Source organism: Aureobasidium melanogenum (assembly GCF_000721775.1).
Source record: "Aureobasidium melanogenum CBS 110374 unplaced genomic scaffold scaffold_22, whole genome shotgun sequence".
NCBI lineage: Eukaryota > Fungi > Ascomycota > Dothideomycetes > Dothideales > Saccotheciaceae > Aureobasidium > Aureobasidium melanogenum.
The window spans coordinates 354202-375181 of NW_024470074.1; the positions used below are offsets into that span (position 1 = coordinate 354202).

The window sequence follows — 20980 nt, forward strand, 5'->3', positions numbered from 1 at the left end:
CTAGCCGGCGCCCTGCTCGCGTGGTAGCAGGGGTTTGATCAACCTTCCCCTTTCCGTGGATAGCGCCGTTAGACCAGCACGGAGGGGCGGCCACGCTACCTCTAAGCACCGCGTGCGCAATGCCTCATCAACTATTGTTCATTATCCACCCGTTGCCCACTAACACCGACTGTTGCCAAAACGGCTACAGCTAATTCTTCCCTTCCTCGCACCGTGCCCTTTCCTGTTGCTGTTCGCTCGGCCCTACGCACGTATCTCGCTCGCCGCCTTCGTTTCTTCACCGCATGCTGCAACCTTCTAGCACCCTTCTCTGCTCTGCTTTGGTTTGCCCGTCTGTCGCCCGTCGCCGATCGTGCAAAATTGCTGTTTGTTCCACGTGCGTCCGCTCGTCGTGCGCTCTTCCACCTGCCCGCTCCTGTGCGTCGTATGCCCAGGCACCCTCATGCATGTATCCATCCTTCACTAGATCGTATGGCGTCTCGAGTCATCCGCCACGCCTGCAGCCCGCTTGATTTGCTTGAATCGTGCGAGGAAAAGGTTCCCACACGCACGTGTCGCTTAGCGTGTTGCAGCTGTCGATCAAAGAATCCTGCCTTTTCTTGCCCGTCTGGGCAGGGATCTCTGTAGAGCGCCTGCTTTCCTGGTTTCATGCACCATGTACTGTACCGTGAGACGACTTTGATGCCTTTCTCAACACATTCCTGAAGCTCTTCCTGTACAAGAAGCCACCAACTTCAACATTTCGTCGTTGAGATGACGGCCAAGAAAAGGCAACACACAACTCGCGGCAAGGCTCCGCTCCGTTATCCTTTTCCATCTTAATCACTATTCAGCGCCACTCTACCCTGACTCGACAGCCGCACTAACTTCTAACGTCTCGATACGGAAATTCTCGAAAATAAAATACGATCCTAACAGCCAAACAGACCAATCCCCTTGCAGACGCACAACAAACGACATGTGCGGATCTCGATTGACCTAAAGCAAGTGAACGGTTCTCAGCGCCCTCAGCAAAGTACCTATGTACACTGCCTTCTGTGGTTACCTGAACTAGGTGTACCATTCTTTGCCGAGATCATCAACAAGTGTTGGCAGGCAATGTTCCCTTGCTGGCGGCTTGCCTCGGGCATCATATTCAGACATCTGTGAGGATTGGACGAATCCTCGTATCTGCCATCAGACTGCTGGCGTGACCGCCCAACCAGGCGGTGCAATATGCGACGTTCAATATCGCGGGAATGAGAATAGTATGACGGGTTCGTAAGGCATATCTAAGCTTAGTTCTGGTTCACTTCTTGGCCGCAAGAACTACGCCTATGACCTTTCGTCACTGCTGACCAATATGAATTGATGAGCGCTAGATATATTCCTTCGTCGCGAGTCGATTGACAGAGTTCGAGCAGATCATGTCCATGTGGCACTGCCGGAGAAAAGAGACCAAAGCGTAAGCGCATTGCCGAAAGCGTATGCATGGGAGCCGAGGCCGAGGGATGGCCATTTCGTCGTTGAGAACACAAGCAAAATTGTGACTGGTCACCAAGCGGTCAGACTCGGAGCATGAACGTGGGGAGAGCTCTGCCCAAATTTACATCAATCCATGACTGGGGTGCAGCCACTTTGACAGCCTTGCGTCCAAGACTCATGGTAGCGATCAATTCTTATAGCTGTTTGGTCGACAGACATGCTTCTTTCGCATGGTGGCTACCGTTTCAAATCGCGCAGCTGCAGGATCACGAGCACTGCTGCCACGCGAAGGATAATGGCTCCAGAGAATTGGTTGTTCCGTGGAGATCACACGGTTGACAGGCGGAGATCTGCATCTGCAATTTGACCTTTCCGTCATTCACCGATCTGAATCTGGTTCTTACACTCGAAGCATTGGCAAACGTGGCTGCGACTTCCGTTTGAACATGCTGACAATGTGATGCATCAAAATCCACATTCTTACCATAATTGAAAAAGAAAAAAACTCCAGCGTCGCAACAGGTTACCATTTTTGTGCTAGATTTCGGCCAACGCCTAAAAGTCCAGTTCTCCGAGGCACCTCTCTTACACCAAACATAGAGCCAAGATTTATGTTTGCTAAGGTTACTCAAAATTTTGATGCTCATCCAATCATTTCTCCTTTTACTCATTCTCCAAGCGCTCGGACTCACCGTCGACTGAGTTTTATGGCCAACCGTTGAAACCCAGTTTCTCTGGCCCTACCCTTGAGGCAAACTCGTGAGTGGATGAAGCAGGAGTATGAAGCCGGCGGCCATTAGGAGTGCAAATTCAATGGTCAGAGCCGTATGGGATCACCGACCTGACTTTCCCACTCATGTTCTTAACATCCTGCCAACAGTCCGAACAAGCCCCGTATTCTGACCCCAGTCTGATTCAGCACGTGGACACTAATCGAGGATAGTACGTCTGTCACCGCTCACCGCTACAGGGCGATCATACTAAGCGCGTTTGCTGAGTCGTCTCACGGAATTATGGACAAATGGCAACATGACTCTCACCGGGACTGCGAATGGTGGTTGGAGTAGATGAGGAACACTAGGAACTCGAAGCGGTCAAACACGCATGTGGCTTGTACTCGCACGTGGCAATCGCGTGGTAGACCACAGACTACGGTTCGTCCGACAATTGCCCGCAGGTACGAGTCAATGACACGCCCGCAAAAAGAGGGCAACAAAGAGTCAATGCGTGTTTGACCGCCCTCAAGTGCGCCGTGGATGCTAATTCTTGCCTCGGACTTGCCTCGTAGCTGTGACAGCGACAAATAAAACTGAGTTCGGCAGTCCGTTTCACGAAATATTCATCCCTTACGTCAATTCCTTCTATACCACTGAAACTTGGTATGAGCCCGAGCCATCCGAGCCAATAGAGGGTAAATAGAGGCCAGAGAAGAAAGAGGAAATCGACTAGAACACGAAGCGAAGCTCGGAGAAGTCACAGCAGTTACGCCAGACTATCAAGCCACGATGGTCCGACCACTATTGTACTTGACATCACCATCCAATATATCGAAGGGAGTTTTGCTTCTCACTTCATCTCGGTCCAGCTTGGACTGCTTGGCTGCTGTTCTAGAAGGCCTGGAATGCTAAATTGATTCGACAAAGCTTCCATCCCTGTTCCACAGAGCTTCTGGCGCTCTTTTAGGGTTGAAACTGGCGAGAATGGAGGCGCCATCCGGGGTGGCTTCCCAAATTTCCACAGATTCTCCCAACACCTGCAGCCACCGTCATATTCTGCCTTTGCTTGTCAACATGGTCTGAGTCGACTTCGCGCTTGACGACTCGTTGACGCCACTGCAGTTGGAGCGTCCCTGGTTGCTGTTGAATTTTCTGACGGAGACCCAGGGCTTGATTCCAGCTTCCGGGCCAACCGAGACTGAGCAGTGGATGTACGGATGTGCTCGTCCGCAGCCTCGTCCAGAATCTGGTGATTTGAGGCTTGAATTCATCTATCGCGGACGACGTCTTTTCCGTAACGTGATGCAGTCATACAGTGCTAGATCATGAGCGCATCCACGCGTCCATCTGTTCAAGGATTGCAGCAAATCGCAAATGTGCCAAGTGCAGAACAAGCAGGCTGCGAGCCTCGCACTATCCAGCGGACGCGAACTCACTCTGTGCTTATGATGTGTCCCATATCGAAGGTGAGTAAGGATTATAATAGATTGTACGCGTAATACACAGCGATACGAGATGTCTGGCTGCACTTGCACGCTGAATGCCATCCATGGGATAGCCATTGTAGACTTTGCTTCTATATGATAATTCACGCATGGTTTGCTGCGACTCGCGCTTTGTCGTTTGTGGTGTCGCAGTCTTGCGACCATGCAGGACTCTTTTGGAAACATCTCCGGTATTTCTCTGCGCCTTCCGCAATAGCCGTCTTACCCGCTCACCCAGTCACTAGCAGCACTTTCTACGACTCAAACCTCGGTTAGAGGGGAACCATGTCTGGCGCATAGTTGAGTGATTCACCGCAATATACAACATGGCGAGGCACATACGTGCTGATGATCCCATCATGCTGCGGTCTGAAAATCAGAAGAACACGCAAGAGATCCGCGAGGGCAGGCGCAATCCGAACCATGGCATGACGCGAACTTCGAAGGGAAGCACGACTGACGAAAAGAAACAAACACGAGATGATGTACATAACGAACTACGATGCATCCACACGCAGAAAGATAACGATCCTGCAGATATCGATCGTCTGCTCTTTCTAACCAAAAGAAAAAGTGCATGCGCCGCTAAACGAACCAGAAAGATCGACACCCACGTGCAGCAGAAGGAAGCGACCGTCCCATCCTCTCTGATCCAGAAAAATGATTCATGCAAGGACCAAGGCGTGGAACAGGCAGTCGATCACTTCACCGTGACTTGTTTGGATGTCCCGAGAATTGATAAAGCACATCAACCACGAAACGACCAACTTCGAAGTAAGCCCGCGATAACAGTCCAACCATAGAATCGAGGTCGGAAAAACGAATGCAGGCAACAGTCATTGGTTCTCTTTGCGGGCAAGCGATCGGATCTACCATCTTTCCATAGCCACGAGATCTTCGCTTGCATACAGTACGCATCACATCATGAACAATTGGAACGCCAAACGTCAAACGTCGTTACATGAACATGCGCACTTATCAGCGGTGGTCAGTTGAATCACTTTAACCGGGCGGTGAGCTGAACTTCTGACTGTTCTTTGAACAGCAAAGAAGAAAGGCTGAAGTGGGCCACACGCCCACCCAATAACGTTACTGCATTTGCATGTTTTGGATAAAGTGGGTGGACTGTCCACCTTTCGAGGTGGGTTGCGTGTGTTGATCGATCAATGGCAGTGCACCGGCTATTCATTTATCTCCGAGAAAGCTGTCGTCTTTCCATTTCTTCTACCAACCTCGCTTCATGAATCATTTGCCATGTCTATCACACTCTATCGACATGGGGGTGTGTGGGCGGTGAGCAGAAACATCATCGGTCACGAGCACAGTTGCCTTCCTCGCAAAGAATAGTGTAGCAGCAAGGTTCACGTCGCCTACTGCTAAGAGGGTGTTTCTCATAAGGTAGAGCGATAGTATAGCAGGGATATAACTATATCCCGTCTTCCAGTGTTTGTATAGATGTGGGGCCATACCGTTTGCTCGCGCTGTCAAAGAAAGCTTGCACCAAGTCTCTTTGCCCAAGTGGATCTTTGTTAAGTCTGGCGAGCCGATAAGCTGTATGATTCGCCAATGTCTATGGCTAGAGTGTCGTCGTATACCCTCGAAACTCTATGTTTGCTGTCACTATCGGAGAGAAGAGCGGTGCGGACTATGCCCTGCTTTACAATCAAGAAAATCGAGTTACAGAAGATCTGTTGGTAACAAGTTGAATGGCACAATGCAGCGGCTCTTTTTCAGACCAATGCGGACAAAGTGCGAACCTCTGAATAGCATACGTAAGACTCTGCTTGTGGGTGTGCACACCTCGTGCCCTATCAACGAGATAATGCCAATGATAGTCCTAGGGCTACATGCCCTGATGATTGGTGCAACACAGCTCGGTCGTGGCTTGCCTCTTTTGAATCTATCCACAAGCGTTCTTTTGAGCTGCTATATAATACTGTTCAAACATAGGGCTCAGTACTCGTCACGACATCAATGCCTTGCGGGTTCCCAAAGTCATGGCTCCCAAACTCCATAAGCAAAAGAGGCAACTACATCCACCAAGAGCCTCACGAAAAAGCCCGCGTTTCATGGACAAGCATCTGGACCGATGCCGGCCGAGAATCCACACATTTCATAGGGAAGCGTGAAACCCACGAGGGAGGATCACGCAAAGGACAATCGTGAATCAACTCCCGGAAGCATAAATCAAAGTTATGTTCTCAACTTCGCATAGAATTACTTGACGCAAAAGACTTGCATGCAATCGTTTGCGTGGCTTCGCAGGATTACGGCCGAGTTTCGAAGATATCCATAACACACATGGAGTTTTGAACTGCCGACCCATATACACGATCAAACAGGATTTGAAGCTTTGCGGTTGATAGAGGAATACGATGTTACACTGGATGAATCGAGGAGGCACTTTTTCGCTTCTGGATTGGTGGAGGTCAAGGTTTGGGAATAGGAACAAACGTTGCTGATCACTGCAATTTTCAGTTATCCTTAACAGGTTCATGCTTGATGGACTGTTTTCCTAAAGCAGCAGAGTTTGGGAACACGGGAGGTGTGAACAATGGTAGACTAAACATTGAGTAGACAAATTGCGATGTGATGGCTGTATATACAGATGACCGGGAAACTAGAGAAAGCGGAAGGGTATAGTAGAGAAGTGGTGGAAGTTAGACAAAAAGGGCGGGTGAACGGAGAGGTAAACGAGGCGAGTCTAGAGCGTAACAGGAGATCTAACCAGCAACAGCAGCAACAATGACAACAGTCAGGATGACGGCGAGGATCAACAATAAACAACACATCTTGTTCCTGGCGTTCTTTTGATGTCTGCTGGCGGTGCGCAGCTCGCGGTCGGCGCCCTGAGTGTCGTCTCTGGTACTCGTGACATTATTGCTAATAATGTCGAGTTGACCGCCTTGGTCGTGGACCATATGAGCGACATCTCTAAACAATTCATTGAGCTCGCCCACGGACTGCTCGATGTTACGAATCTCGGCCTCACGCTCGACGATCAAAGACTCCTGGAAGTCGACCTCTGACTGATCTGCCAGACGCAGCTGTTCTTGTTGCTGTTGCTGCTGTAGTTGTTGTTGCGATCGCTCGACTGTTGGGGAACCAGACTCTTCGAGAGCTGTACGGGCGGCGGTGGCAGAGGCGCGTTGCTTTTCGAGGGCAGTTCGTTGCAGGCTTTGGAATTCGGTCAAGGAAGCCTTGAACTCCTGGTTCAACTTTCCTTGGGTGTACTTTTGGGCAGGCTATGGTTGTGTCAGTAGGAGGGCTGACGCGCTGGGACAAGATTGAACATACACCCAAATCGTGCCAGGCCTGAACCTTTTTCAAACCATCACCAATGTCTTTGAAGCTTGCAGACGTCTCTTCGAGGAGGTCCTGGACTCTTTCGCGCACGCGATCCGTCTCGCGCTTGGTACCGAGTAGAGCGACTTGGCTGGACAGACGCGAGATGTTTGCGGTGAGGGAGAACAAGCGATCGGAAAGGTCGGTAGTGAAGGAGTTGAACTCGGGATCATCCTGGTATTCGGGGTCATCGGAGCGGCGCCATGTGGTGGGCTGGGCTGTCAAGGTGTTAGAGCAGGCAGGCGGTTGGGAGATAGGCAGCGCTTTGTCTTGCCTTCGAGGTTGGGCGAGTCTTGGAAGGACATGATCGTCTGAGGTTAGAGGTGTAGAGTCTTGTCGAGTCGGCAGTCACGAAACAAATGTGGTTCTACAAAGTCGGTGCCTGGGATGGTTGCACAAGCGTCGGCGGTAGTCGTCGTGTGGTGTACGGAATGCGGAGAGAGTTGAGGGAGGAACGGGGCCTGGCCTGGCCGGCAGGGTGACGTCGACCTGGTCGCGACTGCCCGCGAAACGGTGTTTGCTTGGCGCGTGCATGTGCAGCTTCTCTTTTGTGTTTTGTCTGGTTGCAGCTCTGCCATCAACAAAAGTCAAAGACTTGATTCCCTTCTTGTCAGTGGTGCGAGTCGCCATGAACCCGCCCGCTCCTGTCAAGGCGGCGCCCTTGCCTCGTCCATACCGCGACTTCCTCACTCCGTCCTTGCACAGAAGGTTTACCAGTGCTGCTCTGATCGGACTTGCAGCATGCTGGCTCATCTCAATTCCCATGGCTAGCCCCAGCCTGTTCTGGTCTTGGTTCCCTCTTGGTCCTGCTGGCATCCGCACTCTCTTCCTCTTCATCTCGTCGCTGTCCATCTTTGTCCTCCGAGTTGCTCAATTGCACTTTGGTCCGCGAACTACCACCTCGCCCTTCGAGTCTTTCTGGAGCTATCTTGTGTCCAAGAGCACTGTCCTTACCTGCTTCTGGTATTCTCTTTCTGCCTTCCTCTTTGCAGAGCTCTACATCTTCACCACTGCCAAAGATGCCAATCTTGCATGGATCGACCCTGGCAGGTATGTCTCTCAAGTCTCGCTCCTTTTGCCTATGCGCTGACTCTTGCAGATCCTATGAACGTCCCAAGTTGAACGAGCGCCCTATCCTCCTCCGTTCCCAGTTCCTCTTCCTTGCTCTGGCCCAATCTGCCATCCATCTCTACAAGGACTACGACCTGATTCGTCTACCGCAATCTCCAGCCAAGAACTCGCCAGTCATGCAGCTAAGAGACGAGCTTAAAATCATCCTAGGCCACACTGTGAAGGTTGTCAGTCTCACTTGCTTGTTCGGTCCCTTCGTCTACTTCGCCGTCTGGAGAAACTTCGCATGGGCCCTCGCGTTCAAGATCGGCCGTACTCTGTTCTTCTTGCCCAAATCCACAAGACCATCAGGTCTTACCGACCCTGTCTCTCTCATTGCACGCTTCCTCTGGTCTGCCATGCTTCTGGTTGCCTTGTGGGAGCTTTCCAGTCGTGCCTTCACCATCTACACTGCTCAAGAACCTGTCAAGAAGGACAAGCCTCTGACCGCAGACTCAAAAGATCCCAATGGTAGCTTGATCGCTGGACTGAAAGCAAAGAAAGAGATCCCCAAAACCATGGCTTTCTGGGAGCTTGCCATGATCACTAAGAAATTTGAGGAACGTAGAAAAACTCTGTTCGCCGAGCTTGACAGAAAGGGTGAATCTACTTGGTCTCAGATCTCTGGCACTTGCTTGATCGAGATCCAATCTGTCATTCAGCGTATCCAAGACTCGCAAGGAGCTGTCGCTCACGCTCCTGAGCAACCTCCTCAGCCGCTTCAAACTCTGCCCAAGATCTCATCGCGCCCTGTCAGAGAGGATGCTATTTTCATGGCACCTCCGCCACCTGCGACTGGCCTGCAAGCCTTCGAAAGCTCTGTTGGCTTGGTCGCCAGATCTTACGGCCAGTCCCACGGCGCCACAAATCCCGTCAGCCCACGAGCACAAAAACTGCTCGAGTATGGCGCCGATCGTATCTTGACCAAGGAGCAGCAGCAACAACTCGGTCGAGCCGGAATGGTTGACAATGCTAATGGTCTGATCTCCTGGCTCATCAGGACGCCACTCGGAATACCTTTCCGTCAATCATTTGCTCGTCGCGTCAATGCGACTGTCTTTGGTGTACCTTTCAGCACTAGCGCCATCATCACCAACGCTGTACAAGCAGTCTGTGGTCTTGCCGTTGCCAGTCTAAAGGAAGACAACCTTGGCCAAGTGCAAAAAGACATCTCAACTATCGTGCGCACTCTCATCATTACCACACAACAGATTCAACTTTTCATCCGAAACTTGCCACCACATTGGACAGACGTGGACTTTGATGGCAATCGCAACGTTCCAGAAGTTGAAGAGTTGTTGAAAGTTCTGCGCGATGGTTTGCACGAGATTGTCGTCACCTTTGGCGAGTATGCAGGTAACCTGGGACTCTCAAAGTCTGAGATGATGATTGCCAGAGAGCTGGCTGGCAGAGGTCCCGAGATGGAGTCTGTCAAATAGCCGACCTAGTTGCTGTATCTGCTGTACCAAATACATTTCAATGAAAAAAAGTTTAAGATTTTCCCAAGCTTTTCTAACAGCTCAAATCTCTGGTTCATGTCCATGACTGCGTGTGCGTCTATGCTGCCTGCTGAGATCAGAAGGATGGTCCCACCCGTAGCTTCTTCGTCAACTGAGCTATTTACCGATGCGGCTTCAGTGTTTATTGACCAAGTCCTTCGATCGCTACCCGAGACTTTTGCTTCTCCGATCGAGTTCCGCCTTCATCTATCGAGCCTAGAACCCCGATACTGTCCCAGCACAGCTTCGAGCATGGGTAGAGGCACCATTTACTGCTCAGCTTCCCCAATGCCTAGATGGTGTACAGAACCACGAGGTCAACAATACTTTAGTTTCTGCCAGACCAGCCAAGCCATGCTACATGATTGTGATGATCAACTCTGCAGAGAGACTCAGAGAGCATGGATGGCAAGTTGAAGAAATGATTCTCGTAGGGGTTTGTAAATTGTGAATCTAGATAAAGCTATGAGAGACTAGACAAAGTTTACATGGCTTGTACCCAGTACTTTGTTCCTCTTTGCTTGAGGCGACATAGGACAAATCTAAAGAATGTTGTTGGTTGTAGACCTATCCGAGGCTGTAGTCATACTCTTGACAAGATTGTCTGATGTTACTGTATTCTGTGCCTCTACTTCTTTCTCAAGATGGCTTCCTTTAGAAGATGTCTTGAATCAACTAGCATATCGTAGCATATCTTGCCCACATCTCATCTCTTTCGAACTTATCGCACTGCTCTTCATCCAGGCCAACGACAACTTCTATATTATTGTTAGGCAGTAGACGACCCGACTCGGCAGGTTATCCTAGCAACAGCATGCCCTGTTGTATATACCAGCTTGTATATGGATGACGCTATCTCTGTAGCATTGAGTGTCTGTGTGGTGTAGAGCTCGTGTCGTTGTTTAGGAGGTGGTGTCAAGGAAGTTATGCATGAGCACAAGCGTGCCAAGCCAGGTTATGCAGCCATGCTTCGCACTCAGAAGCTGGAGAAAAAGAGCCATCCAAACTTCGAGTCCAGCAAAATTTCGAGCCGACATTTCACCCATTGCTTTCTCTTCCATCAAAAGCAGGGATGTAGAGCCCAAAAGCAAAAGGATGTTGACGAGAGTGGGATCTGAACCCACGCCCTTTCGGACCAGCGTATTGGATTAACCTTAAGCTGGCGCCTTAGACCGCTCGGCCATCTCGCCTATCCGGGAACCGGTCAATCTTGCGATTTGCGAGTTCTGGATGGAGTTGATGTCGGATTGGCAGTATATTGATCTCCATTCAAAGCCATCTTCGGGTCATGTATAGTCTTAGGCCGTGTGTGTCGATGAGAGATTTGTCCTTGAATGAGTGCTGTCGAAATGGTGTGTCTTCTCGCAAACTTCAGATTGCGTATGACACTCTGGTCAGTCTTATTGGCTCAGGATCATTCGTGCTAAAAGTCTCACATCCTTCTAAAAAGGTTGGGGGAGGGATATGGTTTGACCCTTTACTTCGGGGCATCGACGTGGTTGCCAGGAAAGTGGAGAGATGGCCATGTGTGGTCAAGCAGGCCGATGCGGTGGTATAATGTATGAGTCGATCAAGTAACAGGAAAAGAAGGATGGGTCGACACTCGTGACTCAAGAAACATAGGAAAGCCAGGGTCGTAGTGACATCGTGGAGAAGCTCAGATAACGAGGTGTCCGAATTGTGTTTTTCACCGGAAATCGCTCGTAGGCTATAAAAAGAGACAAGCATGATGTGTCCTGACTGCTTCCTGTGTGGCCGTGTTGTTTCATGGTTGTGGTGAGCATGTATCGTGTTGAACTACCTCGATGATCGGAAATGGTCGTGAACTGCCGCGCCGCTGTCAAGCAGTGTTGTCGTTCGGCTCTCAGGACAATGAATATGGGCTGTCTTGATCACGAGACTGCTCAACTTAAGTTACCAGGTTACCATCAATTTCTGTATGTAATGCCTAGCTTGCAGTCAACCCCTGATGGGCAATCTCTTGCTCATACGCATGCTTGTCTTCATATCCTTATTCTTCTTCCTACTAACTCCCAACTACCCTGAATCCTTTCCACCGCTCGACTTTGTGACCTAGCTCAACAGATTAATCAGGTGCATCCATCCGCACGGTTGCTCAAACACACATCGGCAGCACCCCTCTTACGGCCGTTAATAGCTCTGTTCGCCTGAGCACTAAAATGGTTGAAGTCCACATAGCTCATCGCATCACTCATCAGCGTAACAGCATAATTGTGCTGCCAGTTCTCGACCGCAGACCAAGACAAGCAAGCCGTGACTCCATTCACGGCATTGCACCATGAACGCGGCGACTGACTGAAACTATCATAGATTCGGGACTCGAGCGATCGCTGCAGGATTTCCATGGCGAACTTGCTCGAGATGTGAGCGCCGGAAACGATCCAGCCGAATCTGCCTCGGCCGCGCTTTTCGAGGGCGGCGGGCTCGGTCAGGTCAACGCCATCGCAGGACTGCGTCGTAGAGGCCATGTCGCCGCTGAGTTCCTGGCAAAGCCAAGCTCTGTCTGCAGCTTGTTCGGCAGTCATGGTGCCGGCCATGGTGGCATTCAAGAATGTGGTGAGAATGGCATCGTCGTCGTTGGCGTTGAAAGCTGCAGCGAAGGAATGGACGGCCTCGACTCCTGGGGCAGACTCTCCAGCTAGATGGTAGTCAAAGTCTGTGGCATCCTGACCGAAGACTGTGGAAGTCACGTTCGAGATCCAGATGTAGACACCATAGTTGTCCGGGCCATTGTCGTGAAGGGGAGAAGTGGCCGTGGAAGAATTCAATGGCATTGCGGAAGCTTGGAATTGGTGACCAAGCACGGTCAAGCCGAGCAGGAGAGAACAGATCTTGGATGCCATGATATGCAGGGAGAACTCGCGCGAAGAGGCAGTTGTCTGATGAGTCTGCTGGACGGAGGACCATCAACGCCTATTTATACAGCAGTCCTGGGCTTGCTCAGGCCGCTCAACCTGGCCTTCCTCTTGTAAGCGATATCATCGCCAAACCTCACCTTGATCCTTCTGTATCCTGGATGGGCTCTGGATTGATGTGGCTTTCAGCACTGGCTGGTTGGAATCCTTCGCACGTAAACACTTTGTGCAGGATATATCGCTCATTGGAGCAGACGACGGGACTGCAGTATCTCCGCTTTCCCCTTTAGGGTCTGTTGGTTCGTGAAGTGTGCTCACAGACACATATACGTGTCTTTGTGCTATGGTCATCGTGTCCGTGCGCAAGCGTCCGTTATGCACTTTGAGAATTGGAGAGAGTCCAGGCCACGGTATTGAATTCCGTGGCTATTTGCCAGTTGAGACACCTCGAGGTGCCATTCGGAGGAGTCAGTATTGGTCGAAAGTATCTGAGGGCGCACAATCTCGCTTAGCTTCATACCGTGATTATACTCCATGCATCTCCTATGCAAAGTACGAAACAAGCAATAGACAAGAATGTTCTTAGTGCACTATAAAAAGCTTGACGCAATAGAGTACGAACTTTGTTGTCCATGTACATCGTTCTGCCAACAGTAGACAGTCGTAGAGATCGACGAGACAGTCTGTTGTAAGGTAAACAATCCTCGGCTTTCATTGCCCCGTGTCTTTGAAACGGTGAAAGAAGCGCTCCTTCGCGGACAGCCATGTAAACCAGTAGCCTGGTCTGAATACGAGGGGGTGAGGTTCGGTGAAAATCGAAGTTTGGTGGGAAAAGGCCATGGCGCTCATAATCAGATGAAAGGTCTTCCCGAGATATTCTTACAAGCAGCCAGCAAATATTCCTCACTCTGTTTTCTGTTCAAGTCCCTTATCACACATTCGATTCAGACTTTGCACTTCAAAACAATGGCTCGGTCGTCAAGCCGCATTCTACTATCAGCTGGCAGTGCTGCTGGAGCCGGACGACAATGCCTGACCAAAGCTGGACCCCTCGCACATGTATCAAACCTCACCGCGATTCTGATCTTCTGCACTCTGGCATTCCTGTGCTTCTGCATTAGTCTATACTTGATCATGCTGGTCAAAGGAGTTCCAGATCTCGATGCACCGAAACTCCATCAACGACCTGTTGATCCAGCAAGAGCACTTGCTGACGACCCAACACCTTATGTACCAATGCCCGGATCTTGGGTTGCGAAAGCTTGCAAAGGAGGCGCCTGTCTTGGACTAATTGTTTTGCTCCATCTTGTCATGTTCCTCTGCATAAGAAACATGAGGTACTGCTCGATGGAAAAATCTTTGCGGGTATATTTCACGCAGCCAAATGTGTTTACGGCGCTAGAAGTGGCATCGCTTTGGTGGCACACAATAAGTGCTACCTGTTGTGTTAATCTTGTCATTGCGGCCAGAATTCTTGGGAAAGATCAATCGAGGAGGATTGAGATGGATCTGACAGCAGTGCCTGTGTTGATTTTGTCGTGGGTGTTCTATCTGTTGACTGCGCCAATTCACTTGACAAGGCGGATTTTGATGCATGACTAACGGCCTTGAATCCATCGAGCGCCTGAGGGGAAATTTGTGGATGGAAGATGCTTGCTTGGTGTAGAACTATGATCATTGTAGAATGGTCGTGGCTAATGCGCCATGGGCGTGCAAAGATATTGTCCTGCTCTTGTAACAGCTAATATGTTGAGATGTGTTGAGCATGCGACTATTACACTCGAAGGCAAATGGCCAAAGTCTATGATTTCTTATGAACCAACTGAAGTTGCGATGTTCGTTAGAGGAGAGTTGTGATGATTGATGGAAGTGACAACCGCCAAGGCTTCGGTGCGATGACGCCGACCCTTTGGGCAACCAACCGCGACGGCGAACAATTGCGGGACGACCATCTCCTTGTCCATATACTCAACATCAACATGGCTAACGGGTACGTTGGGAATCGCTTCCAGATAGACTTGAATTCCTGCAATGGTAGCTGACAATATACGCGCAGGTGGAGTCTTCTGGTCGGCCTCCTGTTCATCTTGGCCTTCTGCGCCGTGTCCTGGTTCGCCAGTCCCAAGGGCGAGACACAAACGTAAGTCGCTACTCTACTTGAACTGCTGGTGCGGCTTTGCGACAGAGTCAACAAGGCCCATGTCGTGTGAAGAGCGCAAGGCTAATGGTGCGTCAACAGTGTCTGGCGTTCAACCCTCATTCTCTCGGCCTGGAGCTGTTACCTCATGTGGGGTATGTATACATCACTCTCCTCGCTAGGAACATACCTAACTGACCGATCGCATAGCTATCACCTTCCTCGCCCAGTGGCACCCCCTCATCCAACCCCAGCGAAGCGACCTGAGACCCGAATACGTCCACAGAGATTAGACGCAGGGACGACACAGGAGGAGAAAGATGTGAAGAGAGAAGCTGCACGCAGCAGCAGGACTTGTTTCAACATTCTACATGGCATTGGCGTTGCTTGAGTTTACTGGGAGATACACTGTGACATATCACTCGTAATGGGCCTGCCACATGGCAGCCCTTGTTTCTGATACTGCAATCTGTGGGACATGTGTACTGTTCATACCTGTGCTTATTGCCCTATACCCACATGGAGTGCGAGTCGTTTCCACAACTCAATCAGATCGCCCGTTTCGACGACACCAGCAGCTGCCACACCCGATCCAACACCGGCAGCTCTCAGGATACCCTGCATTGTCATTAGTGAAAGCAAAACATGCAAAGCTATTACAAGACTCACCCATCCAACACCTGCTCGACACACAGCACCGACTGCCGCCAGTATCACAGCTCTGATGACTCCACACTCAAGCAAGATCTCCAGGGCGGCAACATTGTTGATGATGACAGCCCACGAGACAGCACTCGCGCTACTCGGTAGGTCATACTTCCAGATCAGCAACAACAGCGGAAAGAGCTTTGTAAAGCTTGACACCAGCAGTGCCGTGCTTATGACAGCAGGATGGGGGTAGTGAGGTATGAGGTAAGATAGTGGTCGAGGTAAGCGCAGAGATAAGACAGTGCGAATCGGGAGGTGAAACGAGATAGTCTCCAGCGCGCATAGTAAAAGGAAGAAGACGTATTGCAGGATGATAGGCTGCTCGCTAAGGAGGTAAGAAGAAGGAAGTAGACCTGATGTACTCGAGTCGCTCGACCCCGTAGCATTACTCGTGAGATGAGCAAATGGATCTGATGGGGTTGGCATGGAGATAGCATCTGTGGCTGAAGAAGAGGGCATAGCTTCTTCAATACGCGCCCAAGTCAAGTAAACGTCGAACAGAAGGAGCAAGACGCCCAAACGTATTATGGAGGGCTGCAGCCATGAGTATTGATTCGTCGACGTGGGATACTAAGACGTACATTGAAGCGACCATCTTCTCGACCCAGGCGGTTGAACAAAAGATGTCTGTAGACCTGTCCGTGTATATCAGTACTGGTGTTGGGTAAAGCATCTCTTGGTCGCGTTTAGAATGGTGTTGACGGGACAATTTGAGAATCGGGTTTCAAGAAGACTTGGAAACAAATCGAGACAAAGAAAGACGAAGATGGCTAGCAGGAGAAACAGAGAACACAAAGACCTACCTGCGGCTTAATCAAGACCAGATCGATGAATAGAACAACAAAATCATGCTCGACATATTTGTCTGCAAAACGCTTGCACCGCGGGCACTGAGTCAAACGAACACCCTTTCCCAATGTACGATCATCGGCCTTACTGTATGTAGTGTACAGGCTGCTTACGGGGTACCGACACTCGATACATATGGGCATTGTTTTCTCGAGACAAGGTGTTGGTCGACGATGGTTATGGACTTGGACGTGTTTGACGAGTGACAGCATCCAAAGGTCCGTGCAGGTCGGCGCGTCTGCGTCGCCAAAGCTTTGTCGATGCTCGCGAGCATTTCAAGGTCGCTACAAGTTCAGGTTCTCTTTAGACCAGCTCTTTCCTATCAACAATGGCTCTGGCAGCACCACAACCGACGCCACAGCGTCCTCTGCCAGGCGCCTTCTTCAACACTCCAGCCCCTGGTAGACCTGGCAGTTCAGGGCAGATGGCGCAACAACCTTTCCGCTCCAATGCTGCCGCTACTTTGGCTGGATACCGCACTGGTCAGGTCGCTTCACGCGATGCGCCCACTCAAAGACCTGCCACTGCTACTCAAGATACCCTTGCGCCCATCGAGCGCGCCGCTCGTACCGTCAATGAAGCCCTTCAGAGCGAGGCTCAGTACCCAGCCCTCGACAACTACGTCGGTCAGGGCATCTCGAACGATTACGATACTACCTTCAACAACGCCTGGCAACCCTTCCAGCGCACTCGCAGCTATGATATCCCCGAGCAAATCTTCGAACAGGCGAACATGGCCCAAGTCTCGACACATCTTGGTCTCTTCGCCGAGCTCAATCACGCTTTCATCGTTATTGACTCGTCGCTATACCTCTGGGACTACACACATCCAAACCCCGAGCTCATTGGCTTCGAGGACCAGACCAATGCCATCACGGCCGTCAAGCTGGTCAAGCCGCGCAAGGGCGTCTTCATCGAGTCCATCACACACTTGCTGGTTGTCGCAACCCACGCTGAGATCCTACTCATCGGTCTGGCAGCCGCTCGATCTGCACACGGTGGCTGGGCTGTCCAGCTCTACTCGACCAACATGAAAGTACCCGTCAAGGGCACTGCTATCAGCTACATCGAGTCGTCGGACAAGACTGGGCGCATCTTTTTCGGCGGAAACCAGGCTACCGATGTATGGGAGCTCACTTACCAGCAAGAGGAACGATGGTTCGCCAGCCGGTGTTCCAAGATCAACCACACAAACTCGGGCATCACATCTGCCTTCCAGCTGTTGCCTTTTGGCGCTCGTTCAGAGCAGGAACACATCAAGCAGATGGTCGTTGATGACTCGCGCGATCTGCTCTACACGCTCTCGTCATCTTCGACCATTCGCGTCTACCACATGAAGCCAAACAACGTCCTTGATCTGGCCTTGTCACGTCCCTTCACCAGCCTCTTGGCCCAAATTGCCCACATGGTACCCAGCTCCGATCTTCTTGCACGCAATACCTCACTCGTCTCCATCAGCCCAATTTCGGCACAAGAGACCAACAGACTCAGTCTGCAGGCTCTGACCAGCACCGGCTGCCGTATCTTCCTGAGTGCTACCTCGGGTGCCTTCTATGGCAGTTCTTCTTCTTCCGCCCCGACCAGCATGCAGGTCCACCACATCAAATTCCCTCCAAAAGATGGCGAAACTGCTGCTCCTCAGCCTCAGCAACCTCAGTCAACATCCACTTCGCTCGGTCCTTATGCTTCCAACCCTTCAACCTTGGATACCAACACTCGCTTCCTCGCTAACACAAAGGCTGGCGTTAGATATGCCCCTGGTTACTCATGTTGGGTCGTACCAAACCCACAAGATCCCCACAGAGACTCCATCTTCTTCACCGCTCCTGACTCTGGTCGCATCAAAATGCCTCGCGACGCCAGCCATGCCACTCTGTTCCCCGAGATTGGCATGTTCCTCGAACTTCCTTACCCCTCCCAAGGTATTGGTTTGGTCAGCCCACCTTTTGCCGCAGCCTCCACGCCTCTGGGTTTCGCCAATGAACTCGCGGTTCAATTCGATCAATCTCCTACTGAAATCGCTGTTCTTACTAGTACTGGTGTGCAAATTATGCGTCGTCGCAGACTGGTCGACATCTTTGCCTCTCTTGCTCGTTACGGCGGTGATGCCGAAGGCCGTGATGGCCAGGTGAAAAAATTCATCCGCAACTATGGTCGCACTGAGACTGCTGCTACCGCCCTCGCTGTTGCTTGTGGCGAAGCTTCCGATGGCAACGCCGATGCTCGCATCACCAACATTACAGAACCAGACATTGTTGATTTCGCAAGAGAAGCCTTCATCACTCAAGGAGGCAAGCCCATGCTCAACGAAAATTCTGTCTTGGATAACAACACTCCCGCAATTGACAATGTCCGCCCCTCTCCTAGACATGACGGCATGGCACTATACATTACTCGCCTGGTGCGATCTATCTGGAGGGCTCCAGTGCTGACACAAACGACCACACCTGTTGGTGGACTCGTAGTCACATCGACTGTAGCACTGACCAAGCTGCAAAATATTCAACGAGCCCTCAACTCGTTGCAAGAGTTCTTGAACAAGAACAAAAGCTCCATCGAAGGTCTGTCTGGACCTGAATCATTGGGACGCGTTGCCAACAAACAAGACGAACTGTCTTTGCAAGGTGAACATCGCGCCATGAATGCCCTCATTCAACTCATCTCGAGCATTATTGAAGGCATTGCCTTTGTGCTTGTTCTTTTTGACGAAAAGGTCGATGAAATCATCCTATCTCTCCCCGAAGGTTCTCGCGAGCGTGCCAGACAGCTCACATATGAGGGTCTTTTCTGCTCACCTGACGGCAGAAACCTGGCCAAAGAGCTTGTCAAGGCTATTGTGAACCGTAACATCACTAATGGGTCTAATGTTGACACAGTAGCTGAAGCCTTGAGAAGACGCTGTGGCAGCTTCTGCAGCGCTGATGATGTTGTCATCTTCAAGGCTCAAGAGCAAGTCAAGAGAGCATCCGAAGCTGGACCCACATCTGAAGCAAGTCGTAGATTGCTGAACGAGAGTTTGCGACTCTTCCAAAAGGTGGCTGGCTCGCTCTCTATGGAGCATCTCGAGTGGGCTGTCTCGCAATACATTCCTATGTCCTTCTATGCTGGTGCCATCCAGCTCGCTCTTACCGTCGCACACGAGTCTGATCGTGCAAACCGTGCCCTCTCTTGGCTAAGGGATGACTGCCCTGAAGATGACCCACGACAGACGGCGTTCGAAGGCAGAAAGCAATGCTACGATTTAATTCACCAAGTCATTGTGTCTCTCGAGCAAACAGCTGAGGCAAACCCCGATGGTGCCTTTTCCGTCACTGCCAAGAGACAATCTGAGGCGTATGAAATCATCAACAACTCGGAAGATGAAGTTTTCCAGAACAACTTGTATGATTGGTACATGGGCCAAGGCTGGAATGACAGACTTCTGGAACTCAGCTCGCCATATGTTATCAGCTACCTACGCAGACGCATGGACAAGAATCCCGACCATGCAGACCTGCTCTGGCGTTACTACGCCCACCACAACAACTTCCTCGAAGCTGCTTCAGTACAACTACTGCTTGCTAAGAGTGGCTTTGACCTCAATCTCGAGCAACGCATTGGTTACCTCAGCCGTGCAAGAACCAATGCCTCGATTCGCACCGTTTCCTTGCTTGATGCCGCACAAGGTAGACAACAACTGCTCCGCGAAATCACCGATCTCCTCGAAGTGGGCAACATTCAGGACGACATCCTGCAACTTATGAAGTCAGATTCACGTCTGACAGAGCAACGTCGACCTCAAGTGTTGAAGGCACTCGATGGCCAGATCCTAGAGGTCGCCGAGTTGTTCAATCAGTATGCCGACCAAGCAGGTTACTACGATATCTGCATTCTCATCTACCACTGCGCCGACCACCGCAACCCTGCAGACATTCAGTCGACCTGGCAACTGCTCATCGAGCAAGTGCACCAGGAAGCAGAGAACAGCGACCAGATGCAACCATTCGAGGCAGTAGCGCTGAAGGTGCGCTCGCTCGGCCAACGCTTACATGCCGCAGAGGCTACCTTCCCCATCCCCATCTTGCTGCCAATGCTCCTCCGCTATGCCCTTGAGTTCCAGAACAACGCTGCTTCACCAATGTGGGTTATGGATACCTTCCTCGAGCTCGATATCCGTCCCTCAGTGCTGGTACCCGTTGTTGAACAAATGTACTACACCAACGAGCAACCTTTCGTTGGCAGACACCGTCGCATCCTTGCCGCTGACCTCATCTACCTAATCCAAGCCTGGCTACGTGAAAGCGAACGCCACGGCGACAGCGTCCTCTTCGGTAGCGACGACAGTGCCGCTGGTATCGACGAACTCCTTACCAGTCTTGCTGGAAGCCAAGACCTGGATGCGGCAAACCAACAAGCTGTTGACATTCTGAGAGGCAGAATCGCTCAGGCTATGCGTTGAGCAATGGGGCACAAGGCCGGTCTTTTGTTTTTATGTTCATCAGGATAGGGGAATTGGGGTTTCTGCAAGGTGTGGCGTTCTTTTTTCGAATTTTGTCGTCTGTAACAAAGCCTTTTGTGTTGTTTTTACTTCTCAGATAGCGAAAAGAAAGAAGCAAGGTGCAGCAAATTTCTACTGTACAATTTTATATCTTTTCTTCTACACTGTCTCTCATTGTGGGTCGCTCCTACCGCTTCTCTCATGTGCTCACTCTGGCTTGTTGCGCCTTCTGTTTACTTCTCGGTCGGATCGCGGCTGCACCGTCCTGCACACTTTCCCTTGCACAGTATCAATCCATCGGTGCTCTTGCTCGAC

At 50.9% G+C, this 20980-nt stretch overlaps 8 protein-coding genes across 8 annotated transcripts; 5 read left to right on the forward strand and 3 right to left on the reverse strand.

Moving 5' to 3' along the window:
- Nucleotides 1-3990: 3990 nt before the first annotated feature.
- Nucleotides 3991-4726, forward strand: M437DRAFT_68638 (uncharacterized protein; the record flags this gene model as incomplete). Its single annotated transcript, XM_041025147.1, has 2 exons — nt 3991-4438; nt 4710-4726. The coding sequence occupies 2 exons, from the start codon at nt 3991-3993 to the stop codon at nt 4724-4726; spliced, it is 465 nt and encodes a 154-aa protein (XP_040877043.1).
- A 1661-nt stretch (nt 4727-6387) lies between these two features.
- On the reverse strand, nt 6388-7314 carry M437DRAFT_77783 (t-SNARE; the record flags this gene model as incomplete). The annotated part of the gene is made up of 3 exons (XM_041026879.1): nt 6388-6909; nt 6962-7227; nt 7284-7314. 3 exons carry the CDS (start codon nt 7312-7314, stop codon nt 6388-6390), a joined length of 819 nt encoding a protein of 272 aa, XP_040877044.1.
- Nucleotides 7315-7637: 323 nt separating this feature from the next.
- On the forward strand, nt 7638-9558 carry M437DRAFT_55481 (uncharacterized protein; the record flags this gene model as incomplete). Its single annotated transcript, XM_041022881.1, has 2 exons — nt 7638-8059; nt 8109-9558. 2 exons carry the CDS (start codon nt 7638-7640, stop codon nt 9556-9558), a joined length of 1872 nt encoding a protein of 623 aa, XP_040877045.1.
- Nucleotides 9559-11708: 2150 nt separating this feature from the next.
- Nucleotides 11709-12413, reverse strand: M437DRAFT_55644 (uncharacterized protein; the record flags this gene model as incomplete). The annotated part of the gene is made up of 1 exon (XM_041022910.1): nt 11709-12413. One exon carries the CDS (start codon nt 12411-12413, stop codon nt 11709-11711), a length of 705 nt encoding a protein of 234 aa, XP_040877046.1.
- Nucleotides 12414-13805: 1392 nt separating this feature from the next.
- On the forward strand, nt 13806-14096 carry M437DRAFT_55456 (uncharacterized protein; the record flags this gene model as incomplete). Its single annotated transcript, XM_041022877.1, has 1 exon — nt 13806-14096. One exon carries the CDS (start codon nt 13806-13808, stop codon nt 14094-14096), a length of 291 nt encoding a protein of 96 aa, XP_040877047.1.
- Nucleotides 14097-14473: 377 nt separating this feature from the next.
- On the forward strand, nt 14474-14924 carry M437DRAFT_77786 (uncharacterized protein; the record flags this gene model as incomplete). Its single annotated transcript, XM_041026880.1, has 4 exons — nt 14474-14484; nt 14551-14634; nt 14734-14786; nt 14842-14924. 4 exons carry the CDS (start codon nt 14474-14476, stop codon nt 14922-14924), a joined length of 231 nt encoding a protein of 76 aa, XP_040877048.1.
- A 208-nt stretch (nt 14925-15132) lies between these two features.
- Nucleotides 15133-16331, reverse strand: M437DRAFT_55436 (ARV1-like protein; the record flags this gene model as incomplete). The annotated part of the gene is made up of 4 exons (XM_041022872.1): nt 15133-15249; nt 15301-15873; nt 15921-15974; nt 16143-16331. 4 exons carry the CDS (start codon nt 16329-16331, stop codon nt 15133-15135), a joined length of 933 nt encoding a protein of 310 aa, XP_040877049.1.
- A 185-nt stretch (nt 16332-16516) lies between these two features.
- Nucleotides 16517-20626, forward strand: M437DRAFT_55708 (nucleoporin-domain-containing protein; the record flags this gene model as incomplete). The annotated part of the gene is made up of 1 exon (XM_041022920.1): nt 16517-20626. One exon carries the CDS (start codon nt 16517-16519, stop codon nt 20624-20626), a length of 4110 nt encoding a protein of 1369 aa, XP_040877050.1.
- Between the last annotated feature and the right edge of the window lie 354 nt (nt 20627-20980).